The 26184-nt window shown below is 46.4% G+C and overlaps 1 protein-coding gene across 1 annotated transcript in view; it reads left to right on the top strand.

Annotated features, from left to right (window-relative positions):
* Positions 1–2895: 2895 nt before the first annotated feature.
* The window catches only part of PRKAA2 (protein kinase AMP-activated catalytic subunit alpha 2), a 40621-nt gene continuing 17332 nt past the window's right edge, over positions 2896–26184 (top strand). The window contains exons 1-6 of the mRNA XM_066597881.1: positions 2896–3015; positions 11885–12026; positions 16725–16818; positions 18046–18190; positions 22023–22110; positions 22194–22418. Of these exons, the coding sequence (XP_066453978.1) occupies positions 2922–3015; positions 11885–12026; positions 16725–16818; positions 18046–18190; positions 22023–22110; positions 22194–22418 (788 nt within the window). The 5' untranslated portion in view covers positions 2896–2921. The remainder of the gene's footprint in view (positions 3016–11884; positions 12027–16724; positions 16819–18045; positions 18191–22022; positions 22111–22193; positions 22419–26184) is intronic.

Raw genomic sequence — 26184 nt, 5'->3', positions numbered from 1 at the left:
GATGACATCGGGTGTGGGGAGAAAAACCCAAACAAGCAATGTAATGATTATAATGCTACCGCTGCTTCTATTCCCACCTCAAATTATGTAGAGGGGAGTAATAAATTCCACTGCCTAGAACTAGTACCCCTCACTGACTAAGGTTAGGACTATATGGTAACTCTGACCATGTCACGCCATACAAAGATCACAGTATTGCCATACTACATCGGACTCTAATGTAAGTGAATGTGGTTATAGGGTGCCAGACCTGATGACTGCAAGAAATCTACGCCCGTTGGTTGTGATCCTTTTCCTTAAAAATCGCATCTACATACTTCTGAATTTTCTCGTGCTTCCGATGGTAAAAACTGCATCTCGCTTGCATTCAAATTGTAATTTAAACATCCCATCAGAAGTAATGGTCAAATCCTCCCAAAGAATCGCCCAAAGATAGAACATGCAGCGACACTTCAATCCCTGCAAGACAAAATCGTTCATGTGATTAAACGCATTTAAATCAGCGTGCTATTTTCATGCGCGAGTTCCACCCACATCGCTATAGGTTGGAACTCGTGTGAAAATCGCCTGTGAGAATGCACCCTAAGGGTTTTTAACATTACAAGTCCCATAGACCCCTGCAGAAAAAAAACCGCTGCGAATTTCGCAGTAAAAAAAAAAACTGTAGAGGGTAGTCACCCTTAGAGAGAAAGTAAAACCCAATTGCAAAGTTGGGGAGCAGCGTATGAAGAGCAGAAATCCGCTTTCCTCGTCTCTGTAAGTCCTGTGGGACCACGGCTACCACTGACATAAGGAAAGCGTGCTGGAAGTCGCCGCCTCCTGCTACAATAGGGGCCGATCGTCCAGGAAGTGGTCTGCAGGAGATTCAGGTACCAATCCGTGTTGTCATGGAATGAACAAAGGTCCTACGAGTGATAGCGCCAAATTCCAACCCACCCGTACATGCTGAAATCTGCATTGTCTTCTGATTGGGACACGCTCTTACTAGTAATTTGCATTGTATCTGCACTAAATTGGCGCTTCGTCGTTCACTAACACGGTCCCACAATGATAGCGCCAGCCGTGGACTGCACTGTTGAACGGCTCCATGCATATAACGTAACGGGAGGAGGCACTTCCAGTCCGTTTTCCTTACTTCAGTCATAGCCGCGGTCCCACGGGACTTAGAGAGATGCGGATAGCGGGTTTGTGCTTCTCACATGCTGATCTTCAACTTCTTAATTAATTTTTTTTCCTCTATTAGGCCTCATGCACACGGGGCAAATTGAATTGCGGATCTCGCACTTGCCACCGGCGTGGGCGATCCACCGCTCAATTTGCCCATAGATGTGTATGAAGATTCCTCTCTCCACGCAAGCGGATTTTATTTGTGGACACAATGTGCTGAAAATAAAATCACAGCCGGTACTGTTGTATTATGTCGCCATCGGAAGTTAGGGGTGGCGACATAATTTTGTAACGCCCCCAGCTTCTTATTGGCGGGGGACGTGCTTAATCCCCCAAATGCCGTCCTGACAGGGCAGTCCGTCGGGGAGGACAGCGGCAACAGTGGGAGCAGCAGCGGCAGAGCGGAACACACAGTGAGCGGACACCCACCTGTCAGCGGCAGAGAGCCGGCACACCGGGTGAAAAAAGTCAGTGGACAGAGCAGTGAGGGAGCAGAGACACAACTTAACAGCAGGGGGATTCCTCCAGCGCCGCCACGATGCACACTGTCATAGGAGTAGGTGGGTAGCAGTTGCCCAGGGGAGATGGAAGGGAGAGTGATAGCTGCAGCGTCTGTATTGATTTTTGCCAGGGCTGGAGAGTTAGGGTTAGTTTTCCTGTTAGGCTTACATTATTAGCTCTAAATGCTTCTATGTTACAGCTAATAATGTAAGCCTAACAGGAACCCTAACCCTCCAGCCAAGGCAAAAATCTATGGACGCTGCTAGGGCCTTCAAGAATGCAGCCAATCGGGAGCTAGGGCGTGACGGGCGTTCCTCCATGCAAGCCCTGTCAAACTCCTAGCTTCCGGTGGCGTCAAGGTACAACGGTACCATCACAGCATGCTCTATTTTAGAGCGGGCTACACACGGACGGCTTCCATTGAAGTCAATGGAAGCCGTCTGTCCTGCGGCACTTCCGCAATGAGGAGGAAATCTGTACTGTGCATGTGCGCCAGCGGCACATCCGCAGTACAGAAGAAAAGGAAGAAATGACAGGTAAGCAGGGCCGCCGGCAGCAGGCACGGGAGGATTCCGTGCGGGATTCCCCACACAGAATCTGTGTGTGCAGTGTGCATGAGGCCTTAGAGGGGCCACAACATAAAATTAAAATACATGTTCTGGGTCCCCAGGGGCCCGTGCTCCATCCCATCATGTAGGGCATCCATATCTTCCTTTTCAAGAGCGCTATTATTTTTCTATAGGACACCAGTATAACCTATAGCGCCGGATCCGGCTTCCTGACTGCGCCCTGTATATAGGCATTCAGTATTCTGGGAAAGCTGGGGGCTCATCCTCATGGCAGCGGTAAACCAGGTTTCCCCCAAAAAAAGCTAACTAGCAACAAAAGACGAGCAGTCAAGGGCTTTTGAAGTTTGGGAAAGCCTGATCCTGTTCTCTCCGGCTGCTATTCTGCGCCTGCCGCTCCATTCCAGCATACAGCAGAGTTAGCCACTGGCTCTGCATAACAAGCAGGATGCCCTTGCCTGGCATTTCAGAATGGGCAGTCAGACCTATTGTGGTTAGGAATGCCAAGCATCAACACTACACCTTTAACTCTTTCCCTTCTTGCCCAATAGCCCCCACCCCCTGAGCAGCTGTTCAGCCTGTCAGGTCAGACCCAGTGGCATTTGACAAATGCCAGTTGTGTGCTGTCAGCAGGCAGCCGGGCATTCCCTCTCCCAGCTGCATTGTGGGTACAAGCAGGATGCAAAGATGGCTGAGAAGCAGAAGCACGACGGACGGGTTAAGATAGGACACTACATCCTGGGGGACACGCTGGGGGTCGGCACCTTCGGCAAAGTCAAGAGCTGAGTGTATTTCCTTCTTTCTTGCCCGTTTGTGGCGTGTGACGGCGCTGGCGGCTGCGGGCAGGGAGCGGGGAGGTTACGCTGATGGCGTAGCGCAGGCGCAGCAATCTACAGCGCGGCAGCGGCGTACCGAGCTTTGTGAATAGCAATTGATACATTGTAACTAGAAGCTCCGGACGCGCCGACGCCGCTGCTGCTCCCGTCATTCCTGCCCGGAGACACCTGTTCTGGGATGTCATGGGGCGCGGGGTATTCTGGGAGCAATTGGGGGCTTCTAGATGTAGTGGAGCTCAGCATGTAAAGTGGAAGGGTGGGGGGGAAGGGCTCCATGGAAAATAAGGGGGACTTGAGGTCTTACAGATGACCAGAGAGGGTTAATATAGGCTCTTCCTATAGGAGTGTCAGACGTTACCTGCATCTATGCTGTACCCTGCGGTGGCGGTATAGCTGACAACTTCATATCAGTAATGCGTAAGCGCCGTCCGCACTGGCATATGTTCATTCGTGAAATGTACAACAAAAGAAAATGTAGCGATCCATCGGCCGTAACGGTTGTAATATAGTTGAACTGTGCGTACGTTTCTGGGCGAAGTTTTTTTGTGCAATTGAAGGACAGCCTACTATGTTTTTCTGTGCCGCCAAAAAAATGGTATGTCTGTATGCCACTATATGCCCAACGGACAGGTTATTGGTGAGCTGAAAATAATATACAAGGAAAAACGTGTGTTTTTCTTAATAAAAAAAAAACGGATCAAAGTGTCCGCCACACATACGATTTTATAAGGTATGCTTAAAGTATATGTATTTTTACAGTTCCTTTTCATGTTTGTTTCTCGCAGACGTAAAACATATATGGAAGCGCCAGCATGGACTTGTATTTTCCATACTGTATACGCCGAAAATGTGTGTAGAAAGAAAAGCATTTTTAACATACGTTTCCATTTTTTTAACCTCTTAGGCTGACTCCACACGGGCGATTGTGATTTTGCGGTGAGAAAGTCACGGCAAAATCGCATCTTAATTCACTGTGACTTGTGAGCGGCAGCCATGCTTTTTTTTTTTTAGAATAATCTCGCATTGCTGCCGCTCGCAATAAAATCACGCAAATTTTCATAGCAACGCATCATAATGCGCGTTTGTAGCGTTGCGATACTATAAAAAGAAGCCTCCATAGGAATACATGGGAGATGAAAAATAGAAGATCGCAGGAAGATCGAGCGAGACACAATTATTTATCCCCTCAACATCGCATCAGTAAAAACCGCGCAGATGGGAATGGGACCCTTGTAAATCATTGGTTTCATGTTCTGCTTTTTTTTACTGACTATCGCAGCAGGTGACATTTGTACAAAAATCGCACGATTTTCTCGCCCGTGTGGAGTCAGCCTAAGTGACGACAATACACCTTTTTACTGACCTCACCAATGGACTTTAAACCTCCACATACGCTTTTTTAAGGCATTGGCTTGGCTATAACTACTGACAGCCCGGCTCCTGCTCTAACAGCCAGGAATGGAGGAACCTCAGATCCTCGCAGTTTAACCCCTTGCATGCCACAATAGCAGCTGAAACCTTGAAGCAGATGACAGGGGGAGGGGGACTCCTTCTGTCACCCATTGCCATTCCGCAGTGTGATCACAAACTACTAATGGGCTCCCATGGCAGCCAAAAGCCTAACAAAGGCCTCCATGTCTGCCATGTAACTCAGTCTGTTAAACCCCGCCTCCAGCAGAGTCTAATAGAATGCACTACGTCAGTAATGCAGTGTATTATCCTATGGACCAAATAATCGCATCTTGAAGTGCCCTTGAGGGACTAAACAGTATAAAAAAAAGTTAAGGAGCGTTTATTTTTTATTTTTTCTGCATCACGGTGCAGGAAAAAATTGCAGCATGCCCTATCTTTGGCCATTCAGTTGCCATGGCAGCCTGGGGTCTTCTGGACTTTGGCGCACAGGTCACTTGGGTGAAACAAATATGTGCCGCCTTTTTTTTTTTTTTTAAATACCCACCTGGCTTTGTCTTGTGGTTGGACGAGTATGAGCAGCGGCTGGCAGGAGAGCCGGTACCCACCTCACCTCACACACCACAGCCAGCTGCTTCTATAGGTTCTTGCTTTAATAGGGAGTTGGCAGTTCTTTATGGGTTAATTAGCGCTAAGTGGGTCACACCAAGTAACGTGTGCGGGAGGGGGACTGTATACATCTGCACACCTGGAGTGTTACATAAATATCCAGGGCTCTTCCTATAGGAACAGATAAGTGACGGGCGCTACATACATCTGTGCTGTACCCAAGGGGGGCGCCGGGTCTGCTTCACCACATGTCACAGCTCACTAATCTCCAGAGTCTAAGGGGTTAGATAAATATCTAGGACAACATCTCCCCCTACAGGAAGAACTGCAGATGACTAACGGGAATCCCCACATCTGTGCAGGACCCTCTAGGGACAGGACACACAGTGACTCCACCAGCAGAACAGTGAGGGCAGCTCTGGAGTATAATACAGGATGTAACTCAGGATCAGTACAGGATAAGTAATGTATGTACACAGTGACTCCACCAGCAGAATAGTGAGTGCAGCTCTGCAGTATAATACAAGATGTAACTGAGGAGCAGTACAGGATAAGTAATGTATGTATACAGTGACTCCACCAGCAGCAGAATAGTGAGTGCAGCTCTGGAGTATAATACAGGATGTAACTCAGGGTCAGTACAGGATCAGTAATGTATGTACACAGTGACTCCACCAGCAGAATAGTGAGTGCAGCTCTGGAGTATAATACAGGATGTAACTCAGGATCAGTACAGGATAAGTAATGTATGTACACAGTGACTCCACCATCAGAATAGTGAGTGCAGCTCTGGAGTATAATACAGGATGTAACTCAGGATCAGTACAGCATAAGTAATGTATGTACACAGTGACTCCACCAGCAGAATAGTGAGTGTAGCTCTGGAGTATAATACAGGATGTAACACAGGAACAGTACAGCATAAGTAATGTATGTACACAGTGACTCCACTAGGAGAATAGTGAGTGCAGCTCTGGGGTATAATACAGGATATAACTCAGGAGCAGTACAGGATAAGTAATGTATGTACACAGTGACTCCACCAGCAGAATACTGAGTGCAGCTCTGGGGTATAATACAGGATGTAACTCAGGATCAGTACAGGATAAGTAATGCATGTACACAGTGACTCCACCAGCAGAATAGTGAGTGCAGCTCTGGAGTATAATACAGGATGTAACTCAGGAGCAGTACAGGATAAGTAATGTATGTACACAGTGACTCCACCAGCAGAATAGTGAGTGCAGCTCTGGAGTATAATACAGGATGGAACTCAGGAGCAGTACAGGATAAGTAATGTATGTATACAGTGACTCCACCAGCAGAATAGTGAGTGCAGCTCTGGGGTATAATACAGGATGTAACTCAGGATCAGTACAGGATAAGTAATGTATGTACACAGTGACTCCACCAGCAGAATAGTGAGTGCAGCTCTGGAGGATAATACAGGATGTAACTCAGGATAAGTAATGTATGTACACAGTGCCTCCACCAGCAGAATAAGTGCAGCTCGAAATTCGATTATTTTCAGGTAACATGCAGGGCAGTCGCCTAGGTATCTGTCTCTCTGCCCTTGAGCCCCAATCTTTGCCATTGCTGTCTGCTGGTATCACCCTTAGGGCGCCCACCCACTGGCGTTTTTTTACCTGCGTTTGCGTTTTGCGTTTTTCCTGCACAGGCATAGAGATAACGTGTTCCTGTCCACTGGCGTTTTGCGTTGCGTTGCGTTTTTTAACATAGGAACTGTCAGTTGCATATGTGTCCTTATTTTTCTCCTAATGCACCCATGAAAGTCAATGGAAATTAATGGAAAAGCCACGGAAACGCCGCGAAAACGCGGCAAAAAACGCTGTGAAAAACGCGGGAAAAACACGGCGTTTTTAACGCACGGAAATCGCAAACGCCAGTGGGTGGGCGCCCTTATGGTCGTTTCAGTTACTTTGCATTTATGACAGGTGACCGGTGAGGGGCTACAAACTGACTTGTGTTGCTCTTGGCCGCCGCTCCTTCACTTTGTGTCCGTTATACAGTCAAACATTTTCCACCATTAGGGACATTTACCGAAATCCACCTGCATTTTTACAGCCTTCTGAATTATAATTCGTCCCTTTAAGGCTCTGCTAATGATGTTTAAAGTGTTCAGAGATTGGCAGCTCCCGAGCGACACCTCCACGGTTGCGTTATTTCATGTTTACAAAACACGAGTGGCATAACATATATCAAATGAAGCTCACAACACCAGGACAGTAATGAGTAATGTTTAGGGATCACAGCGGCGTATCCCGGGAGTTACAGGCAGATTTTTCATGCGGGCTTAAAGTCTACTGGTTTCTATTGGGCAACCCACACTTGCGTTTATTTATGTGCGTGAAAAGAAACGCAGCATGACCTATTTTAGTGCATATTACACGCTAGTATAGACTATAAGTAACATGTCTTTGCTGTGTGTACTGCACATTACAAGTGTGAAAAATGTGGGCATAATACGCAGCCCCCATACACTCGTATGAGTAAGCCCTTAGATGCAAAGCAGGAAGAACTTGGTTTGGAGTCACTTTAACCCCGTTTGTGACCCTTAGTGGTAAATTTATGTCGCTGCTGCCTGGGCTGTGTGCAGCAGCGATGTAAATTTATGTAGGGCACTCTACCAGCGATTACAGACCCTTACATTGGTTAAATGTCCTAAATTGCGCTGCTACTATCAGCCTGTTCGGGTGCCGTCATCTGAACATGATTGGCTCAAGTCTTGATGATGTCATCACTGACAGCCAGTCAAAGTGCTGCCCAAGATGTCAGCGCTGCATCAGTCTCTCCCCCGCTCTCCTGTCAGTGTGAGAGAGAAGGAGAGCATACTGTAATGTGTAAAAAACACAAGACAATAACCCCATATTAACCCCTTCTACTACAATCACCTATACTATTTAGTTAGCGGGGGTGATTGTACAGCATAGGGTTCATGTTTAATAATTTAATGTGCAGATTTTGACACGGATCCGCAGCTGATTTCACTTTTTCGAATGAAGGGCCGAAGTCTGTTGTGGATTCTCGTCAAAATCCCCAGAAGTGATGGAATGTGGAATTTGATGCAGATTTTCCACTGCCAAAAATTTGCACCAACTCTGCTACATGTGAACGTGCCCTTACATTAGTTGACTAATTGCTGTAATAATCCGAACCATAAAAATAATTAGAGATAAATGAAAATTAAAAACAATATACGTCAAAATTTTAAGAATTAATGTAATATCAGCAAGTCTCCTAAACTGCTCAGAAAGGTGCAAATCTTTTCAAATGTGCTTCCAAAATAAAGTAAACAAGTGGAAATATATATGAATTAATAAATTTGTACATATTTGTCACACGAACATGGAAGAAATGAAAAAAATATTAAAAAGAACTTCCTCAAATTTGATATTTTTAATAAATATATGCAAATTGTATCGGTCTACATAAAGCACAACGTGGGGTGAGAAAATAACGGCCCGATTACTTGGATACGTAAAACCTTTACAGAGTTATTCTTTATAAAAGTGACGCACGCCAGAATTCCAAAATGTAGCTTGGTTCTGAAAGGGTTAAAGATTAATGAGCAGCCGATGCATAAACAACAATTCCCTAATGCATTAAATCGGAAACAGTTTTTTATCCTCCCCCTGGGATTGGCGTCAGCGTGAATACAGGCTGCCGTAAACCGCACGTTTAGGCTACGGGCACACGGCAGCGTCGGTCGCCCTGCGGCATTGCTTGTAATGATTGTCGATGCAGTTACATCGTGACCTGTGATCTAGCGCAACTGTCACATGACAGTCGCAAAAAAAAAATCCCAAACTGTTGGGAAAGTCGCATATTGCCGGTGCCGGTCAGGTGCCACTTCTCTGACGCCCGCCTGCAATTTTGCGTTCTTTTTAACCACAAATTGCAGCTCTATAACTTAGTTGCGTGACGTCATGAAGTCGCACCAAACCTCTCGGCTGCATAACTTTTCTGAGGCTTGTGCTGCATTCTGGCTGAGGGTTTGGATTCCCTGCAGTTCTCCGTGTTGTTAGCGGGACAGTAAATCCAGCTTTACTTCGTATTAACCCCTTCTATTTATAGGCGGGAAGTCATAAAATTCTCTACGCCGGAACTCTGAGGCAAGAGTCACACACTTTTGCACAAAAATTAGTAACTTTTTAGCACTTTCTGCCGCTCTTGCCACTTTTGTAAAAAAAAAAAAAATTGTAAGGGGGGGGGGGGGGGGCTCTCAAGTTTACTATTATTTACACCAGAATGCAGGAAAACTTTATGGCAGAAATCTGCAGCAGGTTTTACCTGATTTGTCACCCAGATGACAAATCTGTTCCGAGCCTTGCGCCTCCTGATACAGTTGGTGCCTCTTACTGCAGCTACACATTCTAAGACCAACATGTAAAACAATAAATGCGCCCCCCGGAGGATCAGATCCAACAACATCACAGCAGTATGGGGATGCAACTCAGTCCGCCCTCCTAAAACTCTATGAGGTCTCCTTATGAAAAAGAAGTTCTACCCTGTTTCCCCGAAAATAAGACGCGTCTTATATAAATTTTTGCTCTAAAATATGCGCTACGTCTTATTTTCAGGGGGTGTCTTATTTTGCCGCGGCAAATCCGTCTGTGGCCACTAATCCCTCAATTGGCCAGCTTTGTGGACGAAAGTTCTCAGAAATCAGTCCACATGGGACAGCAAATCTGTCACGGCAAAGCTGGGAGAAGCTGGTGTTGTGGTGCGGATTCAGCGGCCATAGAAACGGAAGAGCGTGCAGCCAGGTCGCTTCAAAACAAGCGGCTGAGTGCCGTGGGTTTTGAAGCAGCGCTTTCCCGGCGGAAATCTCGCTGTTTATCGCTGTGGCCAAACTGTGAGATTTCCGCTGGAAATACGCTCTGTGAGAACTCAGCCTTAAGAATCACACAGGGTGCCTGACTCACACACAGAGCCATAAAAAAATAAGGGCTGTAAAGTAACGTACCTGTCTGCAGACAGAAGTTCCTGTACCACTTGTAAGCAGGGATGGTATTGCAGCTTCTGGCCACCAGGGGGAGCTCATCACAGCAGACATGTACAGCAGGAACAGAACGTACAGTATGGACTTTTCCAGCCAGCAAGGGGAGCTCACAACAGCACACTCGTACAGCACAGCAGGGACAGCATAACAGCAGACTGTCTGCAGATCTACCTATACATCTGGAGGTAGGAGACAACGGAGATGGCAGCAGGGGACAGGCCTCTTGACTTGCCTGCACACTTTACTATGCCTTACTATCGGAGGGTGCCTTATATTTGGGACTTCTGCAAATTTCAGGGGGTGCCTTATTTTTGGGGAAACACGGTAGGTACCATATAGGAGCCCACATGATGAACACGGGCAAAGACAACACACGGGCGTTTGTTTGAAGGAGAAAATAAAGTGTAATCAAAATACTCATGACCACCCGTCTGTGAGTGATGTGTGTGAGTTACCTGTGATGTCACCGTCATGTGATCAGTCACTGGGGATCTGAGCTCCACCCCTGATCACATGATGGTGACGTCATCACAGATCCTAAAACATGCAGAGACTGACAGCAGCCGTGTGCTTACAAGACCTGTGATGTCACTGTCATGTGATTAGGGGCGGAGCTCAGAGCCCCCGGTGACTGATCACAGGACGGTGACATCATCACAGGTGCTGTAAGCACATGGTTGCTGTCTGGCTCTGCGGTTTAGGACCTGTGATCAACTCCAATCCCTTTAACTATATTATATTAGTCACCAGAAACCCTGTTACTAGTATTATCATAATGCTGTCCCAGTGAACCCTAAATGACACCAGCATACATTGGTAAGTAACAGTACTGTATGATGCCCATATAATACTTCCATATAGTGCACATATAATAGCACCGTACAGTGGAAACACTACAGTGCCATTGTAACAGTGCTATAAAATGGCCATATAATACTGCCATATAGTACATATATAATAACAACATAGAATCATAGACTGGTAGAGTTGGAAGGGACCTCCGGGGTCATCGGGTCTGACCCCCTGCTCAATGCAGGATCACTAAATCATCCCAGACAGATGTCTGTCCAGCCTCTGAAGACTTCCATTGAAGGAGAACTCACCACCTCCTGTGACAACCTGTTCCACTCATTGATCCCCCTCACTGTCTAATATCTAATCGGTGTCACCTCCCTTTCAGTTTCATGGTAACAGTGCTGTGCAATGCCCGTATAATACTGCCATGTTGTGCATATATAACATCATACAGGGGAAACTTTGCAATAGCAGAGAAACGGTACTATATGAGGCCAATATGATACTGCTAAATAGTGTCCATATAATAGCAACATACAGTGGAACCACATCAGTGCCAATTAATATTACTATACAATGCCCACATAAGACTGTCATATAATGAGAATATAATAATGCCGTACGGTGGAAACATTACGATGACATGCTAACAATACTATATAATGGCCATATAATACTGACACTGTATATAAATAATAGCACCATACAATGGAACCATAGCACTGCCAAGTAATAGTACTGTACAATGCCGCCATATGGTGCAAAGATAACACCGTACAGTAGAACCATTACAGTGCCATGGTAACAGTGCCATATGATGGTAATGTAATACTGCCGCATAGTGTATAATACGGTAGTATCATGTAATAGTACTGTACAATGCCCATATAATACTGCCATATAGCGCTACAGATAGTGACGTAACACAAGTCATACCGCGTAGAAGATGCTAACATGAATCTCGCTTTGTGTTTCAGTGGGGGAGCACCAGCTGACGGGACATAAAGTCGCAGTGAAGATCTTAAACAGACAGAAGATTCGCAGTCTGGACGTGGTCGGGAAAATAAAGCGTGAGATTCAGAACCTGAAGCTTTTCCGTCATCCACATATTATTAAACTGTAAGTATCCGGAGACGCCATATTCCAGCGCCAGCGACGAAATGCGTATAAGTTCCCCTATATTACCCTGCACTGATATTCTGTTGCATCATCTCTTCTACTCCAGTCACATCTAAAGCTGCGTCTAGCGTTATAGTTTCTGTTAACCCTTGGGTTGCAGGACCTCAGATCTCAATCCATAAAGCCCATCCGTACGGACGCAGCCCCCCAGATTCTGAAGCTGCTCTCGGTGGCAGAGGGCGTAGCTCACACTTCACGGACGCGAACGTCACATGCAGTTTATTATGATACACGTGTCGCCGCCATCACCGTCATCACAATCCTGTTATTATTCTCCTTCCTCCTGTGTTTCCATATCAGTCGCGTCCCGCGGCGCACGGTTATAAACATTGGCCGCCTTGTTTGTGGCCTTCAGGCGTCGCTATCTCTGATCTCCTCGGAGTTTATAAATAAACGTGTTCCCTGCGCAGTCGGCCGCGGCGTCCCGCTGGTCCGTGTGCCATGCAGATCTAAATATACGAGGAGTCTGAAGTGTTTCCTTGTAGTCTGCGGAGGGGAAGCAGCCGTCACATTGGATATCCTCTTCTGCGTCGTCTCTTTATAGAGCGCTGCGGTTATTAGTGTCGCTGGCTGGAACCTTCTAGACTCTCTACCGTATATGATTATCACTGTATCTACTCTGAATGGCGCCATTATTAGACCCCCACCAATAGCCGCCACTTCTGGCTGATAAAGGGGGACCCTAATCAGGACCCCCTTCTCTAAATCCTTCAGTGACCCTATGAGAACCCTATGAGATCACACGCTGACGGCCCTTTATTAGAGACCCCCTTCTAGTAGTGTTGGCCTCCTTTTGCTCTTCAGAACGCAGCAGATTGTTGTTGTGTAGATTCCACTCGGTGATGAGATCATTCTGCAGGAATACCGGCCCCCGCGGACAGGAAGCTTCTTGTAGTTGCTGCAGATTAGATGGCAGTGCTGATATGTTCTGACCGGCTCACAGGAAGGGGTCAGCGATTCATGCTGCTTGTGCCAAATTCTGACCTCCCATCAGCAACAGAAATCTGGATCCATCTGACCAGCAGATATTTTTCCGCTTCTCAGTGATACAAGTTTTGCGCTCTTTTGCCCGCTGGAGTCTTTCTGTTTCTGTTAGACACAATGGCGCTAGAACTGGTCGTCTGCTGTTATACCATCCGTGCGGAGGAACGGCGAGTTGTGCATTCAGACACGTTAGTTGGAGCTCCAGCGTTGTATTCAGCTGACTGTGCAGCCTGTTGGTCAGAGCGATTCCTGACATCCTCCTCCGACCCCTTTCAGGGATGAGTTGTTCCGTCCGCAGGATCCCCTTTTGCTGGATGTTTTCCTCGATCGCGCCATTCTCCGTATACTCTTCACACTGTTACATGAGAAAACCCCCCCGCGGTTGGTGGTGAGCCCCTGGCTAGTCTAGCACCGATGACCGGCCTCGTTGGAAGTCGCTCCGATCGCTGGATTTTTCATCTAATGTGGATTCACACTAAAACTGATCCGCGGAAAACTTGTCACGTGATTCTATGCTCCGGGGTCACGGGGGGAATGTCCATTCATCGCCCACATACTGTGAAATGCGCACCAGTTCCCACCACCCTGCAGTAGAGCCCATAACTCGCTGACATACCTATGGTAACGGCACCACTCCGGGGGACACATAATGTGTTGTGGGGGGCAGAGATGGGGAAACTTTCCACCTTGTTTTTGGGTTTTGTGTTTACAGCGGTCACCGCCCAGTGAACATCACATGATAACGGCCTTATCTGATTGGTGCGATTACAGCCATAACAAGTTTATAGAGATGGTTTTTTTATTACTTTTTCAAAATAGAAACATGTTTTAAAGAAAAACTGCCTGCATCGCCGCATTCTGAGGGGCCGTGGTTTCCTTCACATTTGCCATGTTTTCACTCATGTTATGTTCCTGCCTTTCTGTGTTTTTTGCTTTTTTTATCTCTTATTGTTTCCTTATGGAGCCTCCTTTTTATCGCATCGCAAAACACAAACTTGCGATTTTTGTGCAATGCGTTTTTAATACAGCAGAACCTCAACAAACGTCATTAATCTGTCCGGAGCAATGGACTTTAGTTGGGGACATTATTTCTATAGGAATTAATGTAAATCTAATTAATTGCTTCTAGACGTCCAAAAATCACACCAAACCCCATTTAAGGGCGGACACCCACTGGAGTTTTTTTCTCCACTGTGCTGCGAGAGTAAGTGAAAACACTCGCAGTGCAGTGCGAGAAAAAAAACGGGATCACGCCGGGATATCGCCAGACTTTTCAATGGGGCCAGCCAATTACAGATAGTGCTATTCATTCATGAATAGCTAAGCACTAGCTGCTATTGGCTGAGTGCTCAGCCAATCAGCACAGCCCTATAAGGAGGCAGAAATTTTTAAATCCCCGCCTGCTGAAAGTGCTGGACAGCAGTGTAGGGGAGCCAGCCGGAGGACGCGTCTGAGCGGTGGACAGGTGAGTAATTTTTTTTCTCTTTTTTACCACTTATTGATGCTTTTCTGGGAAGGGCTTATATTTCAAGCCCTTCCCCGATAATCATACTGCAGGGTTTTTCCACAAACCACTGCTTTCAATGGGAGCGGCAGCAGCGCCGATCCCATTGAAAGCAATGGGATAGCATGCTGCACTCCTGCCACAGTTGTCACAGCTGCAGCAGAGGATTCCTGCCACAGGTGTGACAGCTGTGGCAGAAGTCTGCGGTATTCTCCATATGTTTTCAATGGGGCTAGCGCTGCTTCTGCTGGCTCCATTGATAAGACTGGCGATATCCCGGCGTGATCCCGTTTTTTTTCTCGCACTGCGCTGCGAGAGTTTTCACTTACTCTCGCAGCGCAGTGGAGAAAAAAAAAAGCCAGTGGGTGTCCGCCCTAATAGAGAATAACTCTGGTCTTTAATACTGAATGAATATAAAACACAACTGTAAAGAATACATTAACATTGCAGGGACATCATTATAGCAGTACGTATCACTGTGTTATCTGTAGTTTGACATAGGACTACAGGGACATCATTAGCAGTACGTATCACTGTGTTATCTGTGCTTTGACATAGGACTGCAGTATTTATTTGCTAACGTTTCTTTACTGTACTGTACTCATCTGTACAGTCCTTACATTTTGCAGTACAGTGGGGATTCAGGAGGCAAGCAGCGTTCAGCCGGCACTTTGGGGATTTAGCTGCTGTACTGTGTCAGGAGGCAGGAAGACACAGCAACGTTCAGCCGGCACTGTGCACTGTGGAGAGGGGGAGGAGTAAGCGCGCGCTGATGCAGGAGGAGCAGGAAGTGACCGGCAGCAGCTGCACACCGGCTCACTGAGCGGGGCCCGGGGTCATGGAGCCGTCGGCGCCCTTATCTGAGGAATGCAACTTTATTTGAGGGACCGCTGCTGCCCTGACACATCGACTTAAGTTGAAAACAGCGTTTGACTGTCACACAAAAAAAATCACGCAAAAAAATGCACTAGAAAATTGCAAGTGGCAGTAATGTTTTTTCAAGAAAAAGCAGTGCTGACGCTCAAATCGCGGGAAAAAAGTTGCGCTTTCGCGATCGCTAGTGTGAAGGAGCCCTAAGACCCAGAACATTGTTGTTCTCCCGGCAGCGGAGCGCTGTGGGGCTTGTATTTTTGCGGGAAGAGTTGTAGTTTTCTTGGTACCAGTTTGGGATATATTGGACTTTTGGATTGTTTTTTATTACATTTTTTGGGAGGCGAACAAAAGAAAAATAATTTCTGGCGTCAGATTTTTAAGCGTTTACTGCTTGAGATAAAGAACAAAATATTTTCACTGCCTGCGTCGCCCAAAACGCGGTAATACTGATTGTGCTGCTTTTCTGCTTTTTTCTACTTTTTTTGTATGTTATCCATTTAAAACAGGCTTTTGTTGGGGAAAAATGTGTATTTTTTAAAAACTGGCTGTTTTCCTTAACTTTTTAGATGCTATTTTTTTAGTCCCTGAAGGGAACCTAAAGATGCAATTGTTCAATCCGCATTACTTACGTACTGCATTCTACTAAGCCTATGACAGCAGCCTATTAGACTCTGCGGGAGGCGGGGCCTAATAGACTAGGTTATATGGCAGACATGGAGGACTTTGTCAGGATTCCGGCTGCCATGGGAGCCCATTGGTACCTTGTAATCTGCGGGATGCTGATGGGTGACAGAGCCCCCTTCCTCTGTCACCTGCTTATATGCTGCAGTTGCTATTGATTTTGGTATGTAAGGGGTTAAACTGCCAGGATCTGAGGCTCCTCCGTTCTTGGCAGTTAGAGCAGGAGCCCCGCTGTCAGTAATCAGACAAGCCACCGCCTTAAAAAGATGTTTGTGCAGGTTTAAAGCCCATTGGTGACCGCCATAAAAATGCGTATTCTGGTCACTAAGGGGTTAACACAACAATCTATTTTGAGAGGCAGAAGGTTCGGCGCCGCAGTTTATTTAACGCTTTGTGTCAAGTTAAACTCCATGATTATGAATGTATCCAGCAGATGGCGCTCCGCTCCCCCAGACTGCAGTGTGGGGGAGGAAATGTGAGAAGCTCTCGGGGTTCAGCGACTGTCACTTTTGACCGCTCTGGTCCAAGACACGACTTTTCTGCGTGTCGCACTAATCGGTTTTCATGTAATTCCGTGTAATCGTCTTCTCTTGCAGGTACCAGGTGATCAGCACGCCGACCGACTTCTTCATGGTGATGGAATACGTATCCGGCGGCGAGTTATTCGATTATATATGCAAACATGGACGGGTAAGTCCGACCGTAGTCACATGGAATGTGTGACCCCAAAAGAGCGCAGCCCGAAATATGGAGGTGTGCCGAACCGCCGCGCCCCCTTCCTGCCAGTCTGGCCCCAAGGAGATGGAGAGAACAGCATTGCTGTAGGGTCACGGTGCAGAGAGAGGGGCCGCAGCAGCACAGAGGGTTTCAGGAGACGAGGAGCAGGGGGGGGCAGTGACCTGTACACATAGGAGGATGTTACTGCGGACGGGTTGGATGTGGCAGAGGCAGAATCATAATGTGAGGAGGGGAGTAGAGAGGAGTGTGATGTAAGTGAGGCCTTCCTCCATGTAACAGCGGCAGGGTCATGATGGGGACTGGAGACAAGGGGATGGTCGCAGACTGAAAGGTACATGGTGAAAGGAGCGGAGGACGCAACAGCACAGAGGATTTCAGGAGAGGACTGCTGATCCTGTAGGACCCCTCAACCATCCACTACTCCTTTGACAGTATTAACGAGGAGTGGGCTGCATGTGACAGGGGCAATGATGGACTGAGAGTTATATACAGGGGTGGACAAAAATATGGAAACACCGTAAGAAACGCATGCCTTAAAATCTGTGTCTACATGTGTTATTGAAATATGATTTATAATCCCATGTGACTTAAGTGGAGGTAATACGACGCAGATGCTGCCGGGCAGATGTTCATATCTGTCCAAGCAACAGGGTTCAATTGGTCAGAGGTTTGAGCCGCTCAGCTGCTGTTACCAGCCTGCTTCCAAAACCACCCAGAGCAGGGCAAGAGGTGAAGTAAACACAAATTTGTCAAAAAGCTCTGAGCCAAGCAGGGGTCAAAAGGACAGCTCAATGCTAATTATTAAAATCCCATGCATTTGGTATGGTGTTTCCATATTTTTGTCCACGCCCTGTAGTAGAAGCTTCAGGGTCCAGAGCAGCACAGAGTATTTCAGGAGGGGAGTACGATGATGATGAGGAGGGGGCTGCATGTGATGGGCAGGCTTATGATGGGAGGAGGGGAATGGAGACAAGTGAAGGGGAGCCACCAGCAACGCAGAGCGTTTTAGCAGATATGTCCCATCCATCCTGTATGTAACACGAAGCCATCACTGCGGCTGTTGTGTTCTTCGATACGAGCGGCTTTGTGAATGGAATGTATTTTTGCGCACTCCTCGTACACGTTGGCCTCTCGTCCGTTTTCGGGCTCCACTGATACACAATCCTCTCCGCCTTCCAGGTAGAAGAGCCGGAGGCGCGGCGCCTCTTCCAGCAGATCCTGTCGGCTGTAGACTACTGCCACCGACACATGGTGGTCCACCGGGATCTGAAGCCGGAGAACGTCCTACTAGACGCGCACATGAACGCCAAGATCGCCGACTTTGGTATGTACCTCCACGAGCAACCAATCACAGCGCAGCTTTCATCTTGTATTTTTGCTGTGGTAGAATGAAAGCTGCGCTCTGATTGGTCGCTGGGGGCAACAGACAGTTTTTCCCTTAGACGGTTTCATAAATCTGTCCCCCTTTTTTACCTGCATGTCTGTTTTTACAACTGTGTTGCATCTGTATGTCATCCGTTTTTCACGTATGTCATGCGCAAAAAAAAATCCGCAGTGAACACGGAGGCTAACGCGTATTTGCTGCGTATGTTTAGCCACCCACAGGCTTCCGGGTATATTTGCACCAACAGTTTTCCCGGCCCGTCTGAAATCGGATGAAAATAGAGCGCGCTCGTTTGGTTGGCGTTTTCGCACCGGCTTCGTTTGTTACTTTGATGACAAGTCTGAGAAAAGAAAAAAAAACTATTCTTATCCGATTTTGCTTTTTCGGGTTCTTTGCAATTTTGCAACTTTCAAAAAGTCATAACTTTTATTTTTCCATCAATCGGGCGCTCTGAGCCTTCTTTGTGGGAGACGTATTTAACCCCTTAACGCTACAGGATGTACAGTATGTATGAAGGGAGATCGCGCTCCATACACTGCGGGTATCGGCTGTTTCTTACAGACGGCACCTGCCTGCATCAGCTCCGATAAGACGTGCCGCTTATCGGAGCTGTTAACCCTTTAAATGTCTCCATCAATTCTGACAGTGGCATTTAAATCCCTCAAAGATGTTCCGGGGTCCCGTATGCCCCCCCTTCCCCCGCCCCCCCACGATGAGATCGCAGGTGTCACGGCCCCAGAGCTGTCATAGCAGAATGTTTATCAAGCCATGCCCGTGAAGTGGCTTGATAGACTGCCTGTCAAATTGCCGTATGATGTAATGCTATGGCATCACATCATACTGCAGGAGCGATCAAAGCATCACAGTTCTTGTCCCTACTGGGAACTAAAAAAAAACAGTAACTTTTAAAAAGTTTTACTAATTATAAAAAAATAAAAAGTAATAGAAGTTTTGCCATATTTATAATAAAATAAATAATAAAACAAATACATATTTGGTATCGCGGCGCCCATAAAAGGACCACATTATTTACCGCGCACGGAGAACGTCGTCAGAAAAAAAATAACGCCAGAATTGTGGTTTTTTTGGTCACCTTCGTCTGCAAGAAAAAATGTAATAAAAAGTGATTTAAAAGTTGTATGAAACTACAGGGCGCCCCGCAGAAAACGAGGCGTCACACAACCACGTCGAAGGAAAAGTAAAGTGATTGCGCTGAGAAGATGGCGGCAGAAAATAATTTTAGAAAATTAAAAAAAATCTTTAATTAAATAAAAATCTTTTTAAAAAAATGCAAGTCGTGCAGAAAAAAATAAATAAACTTGGTATCGCAGTAATCATACCGACCCCCAGAATGAAGTCATCAGGTCAGTTTTGTTGCTGTTTGTGTGCTGTAGAAACAAAACGCACCGAAAGATGGCGGAATGTCGTATTTTCCCATCTCACTCCAGTTAAAATTTTTTAGTAGTTTTTCAGTACATTATATGGTACCAGTAAAAAATACAACTCGTCCTGCAAAAAACAACAAGCAGCGATACTAAATATGTTTTTGTTTTAATTTTTTTTTTATAAATCTCGGAAACGTATTTTTTTTACTGTATCTTTTATTTTTCTCTAATAATTTAAAAAAACTTTAAAATAATATTTACATTTTTTAGTCCCCATCGGAGACTTGGACGCTGCCTTCGTTTGGTTACTTCTACAGTATAATGTAATACCATAGTTATTGCACTGTACTTCATTCTATCAAATGTACCATAGGCGTGGCTTTATCGACAGTCAGCTGTGACAGCCCTGCGGGGCCCCAGGCTTCCATGGCAACTCAGTGGCACCTTGCAGAAGGCCGATCGGGCATTTAAATGCCACTGTCAGAAATTAAACTGTCATTTAAAGGGTTAGCAGCCGTGATCAGCGTTCATGCTGATTGCGGCTTGGTGTCAGCTCTCAGACAAGGATTGAGATTGGCAGCTGCTCCATATAAACCCGCAACCCGTAAATGTACAATTGCGACCCCATTTATTGCATGTAAGCAGAAAAAATCGTGCAGAACTCTTCATGACATCATTTGTCACGTGTAAAAATCAGATACAAAATGGATAGAAATCACATAAAAAAAGAAAGTGCAGGAAGAAACAAAAGGTGCGCAAAAATCATACGGAAAATCGGTCCATATTTTTAGGACTGAAGGAAAACCGTCCTTGTAAGTATGCCCTGGTGTGGACGCAGCCTTAGGGTGCATTCACACAAGCGCGTGCGTGTGCCATACATAGTTGCGCAGAAAACCACGTACCCACATACGTGCACAAACACGCGTGAATGCAGGTCCGTGTAGCATTGCTTTCAATGGGACCATAGCTGCTGCCAGCGGCTCCATTGAACGCAATTGGATGCCGGCAACCCCTGCAGTGATTTTCAGGGAAGGGCTTGAAATATAAGCCCTTCCCTAAAAATCATCCCTGGTTTGTTTAAAAAAAATTGAATAAAAAAAATATATATATATATACATACTCACCTCTCCGCAGGTGTGTGTCAATCTTCTCCGCAGGGAGTCCCCTTGTCACTGAACACCCTGACAACACTGTCACAGTGATCAGTGCCAAGATGACTCCCCGTGGGGAGTAAAGAATCCCCTGTCACAGCTGTGGCAGAGGATTGCAATGTTGAGTTCATTGAATTCTATGAATGGCCAAGAGCTGCCTGTGATTGGCTGAGCGCTCAGCCAATCAGATACAGCCCTTTCAGCAGGCTGTACTTTAAATCCCCACCTGCTGAGACAGAGTCAGAGCAGTGTCGGGAGAGGACAGGCTGGACGCGCCTGAGCCCCGGCAGCTGCGGAGGGTGAGTATATATATATATATTTATTTTAATACATTCTAGGGATGATTTTCAGGGAAGGCCTTATATTTATAGCCCTTCCCCAAAAATCCCTGCAGGGCTTGCCGGCATCCCATTGCTTTCAATGGGGCTACAGAAGCGCCGGTCTCATTGAAAGTAATGTGAGAACATCACGATCCTCTGCCACAGCTGTGAAAAAAGTTGCGATTTTCTTGCTGCGATACAGCGATTGCGACTGTAAAGGAGCCCCTAGTGGTTGAATTCCTGACCATTTTCTACATCTTTGTTGCCAATGTGGATCATGGCTTGTAAAGGGTTCACAGAGGGGAGGACGATCTCTGATATCATCAGCCCTCTGCCATGTAATGCCGGAGGGCCAATACGTCCAATACGTCTGCCATGGCCTGTAATCACCATACAATAATGCACTGCAGTACAGAAATACCTACTGCAGTTTATTATCAAAGTGATCATAGGATTGCATGTTCCAATCCCCTACAGGAACATAAAAAAGGCAAAAAATAAAACCTTTTGTGTGCGTATAAAAGTTTACATAAACACGTTTAATATTGTCACATCGGCAGCCAATCGTACAAAACCCTGAACACACTTTGTATCCTGTACAGCAAACGCTATAAAACAAAAAAACTGAGCCAAAATGCAATAAAAGTGATCAAAAAAGCCATATGTATCCCAAAATGGTGTTCATAAAAACTGCAGCTCGTCACAAGTCCTCCCAGAACTCCCTCCATGGGAAAATAAAAGTTATCGCTTTTGGAAAGTGGAGATGAAAATACCCTCCAAAAATCGTCACATGCTTAGAAGCAAAATAGGCCGCAATACTAAGGGGTTATGGGTATTGCAGTACGTTACCCGGAGTCCTATGCACAATGCGACAAACTCAGCTCTGCTACATATTCATACATGAATCTCTGCGCAGGTCTGTCTAACATGATGTCGGACGGGGAGTTCCTGCGTACGAGCTGCGGCTCCCCCAACTACGCCGCCCCTGAAGTCATATCTGGCAGGTAGGATACAGGACGTCTTATTTATTCCCCCACCACCACCCATACATCCCTCCATGAATTACATCACTTATCTCCTCCTATAGACTGTACGCCGGACCAGAGGTGGACATATGGAGCTGCGGGGTCATCCTGTACGCACTCCTGTGTGGCACTTTGCCATTTGATGATGAGCACGTTCCGACCCTCTTCAAGAAGATCCGCGGTGGAGTATTTTACATCCCCGAGTACCTGAACCGCTCCGTGGCCACGCTGCTAATACACATGCTGCAGGTCGACCCCCTGAAACGCGCCACCATCAAAGACATAAGGTAACGTCCCATCTGATACATTGTAACGAGCCGGACATAATCAGGGCAGAGAATGCGGGGCTGGGGGCGACTAGCGGAGTCCTGCTCTCCGCTCCGCGGCAAACTGCTGATTGTGTCAAGGAAGGCCACGACCAGCCTGACATCTTCCCTATATCGTCCGCTACAGGGCAAATATAGTATTACAGAACGGCCCTTCACTGGCCAGAGGGGCCTCCAGGATGGTAGCCGCACTTACTGAGCAGCTCTGTGGGACATAGTGAGGGGTCCCGAGTGGGGGACCCCGCTATATGATGCCCTTTAACAACATTTCCATTCACTGACTGCAAGCAGAAATGAATTCATTTGCAAATTATAGTAGAAAATGTCAGAACTCTTGAACATTAACCCCTTCCTGACGTGTGTCATACATTTACAGTGCGCATTAGGGGTCGGCTGACAGCGGACACCCACTGCAATAGCTGCAATCAGAGAGAACTTCAATCAGTGCTTTTAACCATTTAAATACTGCTACTGTCAATTATAACAGTTGCATTTAAATGTAGCGATCGGGATTGTCCCAGACGTGCCTCACACCCATGGTGAGATTGTGGGTTGCCATTAGAAATGAGCGAACGTACTCGTTTAGGGTGATTTCGCAATTGAGCATCGCGGCGTGGTGGAGCGGGGGGTAGCAGTGGGGAACAGGGGGAGCTCTCTCTCCCCCCCCCCCCCACTCCCCTCTGCAACCCCCCGCTCACCCCCGACACCCCCCGAATCTTTTCGCCCGAGTAGTCAGTTACTCGAAAAAAGCGATGCTCAATTGCGAAATCGCCCTAAACGAGTCCGTTCGCTCATCTCTAGTTGCCATCCAAGTGTCATGGCTACCATGAAGGATTACCTGTCAGAATACCATATAATGCGATACCGTAGTACTGCATTATACTGCATAAGCAATCAGACTGATGCAAGTTCAAGTCCCCAGTGGGACCTTTCACATAGGATTAGAGATGAGCGAACGTACTCTTTTCGGGTGTTTTTTGGACTCGAGCACCGCGTTTTCCAAGTAACTGACTACTCGGACGAAAAGATTCGGGGGGTGGGGGGCGGCGTGGTGGAGCGGGGGGTAGCAGTGGGGAACAGGGGGGAGCTCTCTCTCTCCCCACTCCCCTCTGCAACCCCCCGCTCACCCCCGGCGCCCCCCGAATATTTTCATCCGAGTAGCCAGTTACTCGGAAAACGCGGTGCTCCAGTCCAAAAAACACCCGAAAAGAGTACGTTCGCTCATCTCTACAGAGGATAGTATTGTCTGTACGACGCAGTGTGGATTGTGTTGCTTTTGTTCTCTGGAACATTCTGTGGAATTTCTTTACTTGTGGAATGACATCTCCTGTATGTTAGAAATCCGGAAAAACAATTGCGCAAGACGTCCAGAAAGCTTCCTCACTGTGGAATTTAATCTTGTGGTTTTGAATTCAAGTCCCCTAGGGGTAACATTGTGACAAGAAATGGTTGTGCATCCTGATTCCGCCCTGAAGGAAAGGAGGGAAAAAAAGCAAAAATAAATATTTTTTACTTATGACATATTATAAATATTTAGATAAAATCCTTTTCCCAGTCGCCATATCAAAACATTAAAAAAATAAAAACTGGTATCGTTGCATCATGAAAGGTCAGATTTCTTACAATATCCCACTAATAACGACGCACAGTGAACGCCGTTAGAAAAAAAAATACTTAATGTCACAATTGAATAAAAAAAGCAATCGAAAATATGTATGTGCCCCAATATGGCGCTACTAAAAACTACCGGTCACCCTGCGAAACACGAGCCTCACAGCTGCAGCCACGGGAAATTAAAAGGGTTTGCGTTCTTTCCATTCTCCCCACTTTGAGATTTTAAAAAGTTTTCCTGCACTTTATATGGTATATTAACCCTTTCCAATCCACTGTCTGACGTCTTCAGACATTCTGATTGAAGGCTGTACAGCTCCGATGTCGGAAGACGTCCGGCAGGGTATTCTTACTGTATATTACTGGTTGTTCTGTTGTTGGGGGCCTCTCCAGCATGTCCAACACCGCAGTACTGGCTCTAGCCAGCAGATGGCACCATTGTATAATGGCAGAAAGAGAAAACCCCCCTAGGAAACCCTGAATCCAAAATTGAAAGTACTAAAAAAACTACAACTCGTCCCGCAAAGTACAAGCCCTCCTGTAGCTGCGTCACCGGAAAGATAAACAAGCTATGATTCTTATAAGGGTGGTGGAAACGGGCGGTTAACAATAACGGAGAGCATTCACTGACAGCAAGCAGAATTGGATCCACATAGAAAGTATGTTAGAAAGTTTCAGAACTTGTGAACATTAATCCGATCTACAGAAGTTTGTAAAAATAATAGAACTTGGTGAGTTGGACATGCTGGGATTTATAGTCCCACAGACGTGGAGACCAACTTGTTATCTGCTTCTGTGCGATAAGAAGTTTTTGAGGTTTTCATGGAGCACTTAAGAAAAAAAAAACCTCAAACCATTCAGAAAACTGAATGACTTTTCAAAGCAAATAGTTACCAGCGGCGGCGATGACCTGTGGCCGACCCGAGCGCACAGCGGCGGCAGCCACTCCGCTGACTGAGAGATGTGAGGGAGCTTAATGCTAAGCTGTGTTATAACAAGTTCATTGTAACCATAGCAAAACGTATTACAGCGTGGAAGAGGGGATTATGGGTAATCTCCCACATCCTGAATCAAGTGCCAGAAATGCGTCTGCAGGTTTTCTTCGCTGCCAGTCATCTGCGCACATTTCAATGACCTTCACAGTTTTCTGAAGGCAGGTTGTTTTTTCTTCCACTTTCCTCCCTCGTCCTTCACCTGTATGACCGAGGGATCGTGGGACGGATTACAGAAGGGGGTTAACAAAATCAATTAAGTCGGTTTTTGTAGTGTGCCGTCGGTCTGTCAAACATTAATGTCGTCTTTCAGTGGGATGGGTGACGCCGTTGTGGAAACTCTGTAGAGGAGCTGTGGGCAATAACCGCAGTCCGTAAATCCCCCCCCCCCCCCCCACTACCACCACCGCCATCCTGGCTTACAACCCCTATTGCAAAACAGTTGGGCCGCCGTGTAAAATGTAAATAATTTGGAAATGTTGTCTAACCATATTTTATCCACAATAGAACATATCAGAGGGGGAGGGGAGGTGGGGGGGGCAAGACATTGTTCATAAAAAAAAAAATTTACTCATTTAAAAACTGATGGCAGCGACACATCTCACAGAAGTTGGGTAACGAAAGTCAGGAGAAGTAAGTGGAACTAATGAAAAACAGCTGCAGGGTCAATTTTCTACGAAGTCACATGACTTTATACAAAGAGCATGTTAGAGAGGCCAAGTCTCTCAGAAGCAAAGATGGTCAGAGGTCACCGATCTGGGAAGACACTGTGACTAAAAACTGTGGAACGATTTCAGAAAAATGTTCATCGACATAAAATCGTGAAGATTTTGAATATCCACCATCTACAATACATAATATCATCAAAAGAGTCAGAGAATCTGGAGAAACGAATGTGCAGAAGGGACCAGGCCAAAGGTCAATATTGAATGCTGGAGATCTGCGGGCCCTCAGGCGGCATTAAGAACAAGCATGACTCTGTAATGCCAATCACTGCATGGGCTCAGGAATACTGCCAGAAATCACTGTGAACACCGTGGAATCCACGAATGTAAGGTAAAGCTGTATGATGCAAAGAAGAAGCCACATATCAACACAATCCAGAAACGCCGGCGTCTTCTCTG

This window comes from Eleutherodactylus coqui, chromosome 3, assembly GCF_035609145.1.
Source record: "Eleutherodactylus coqui strain aEleCoq1 chromosome 3, aEleCoq1.hap1, whole genome shotgun sequence".
Lineage (NCBI taxonomy): Eukaryota > Metazoa > Chordata > Amphibia > Anura > Eleutherodactylidae > Eleutherodactylus > Eleutherodactylus coqui.
This window is presented reverse-complemented; position numbering and strand designations above follow the sequence as displayed.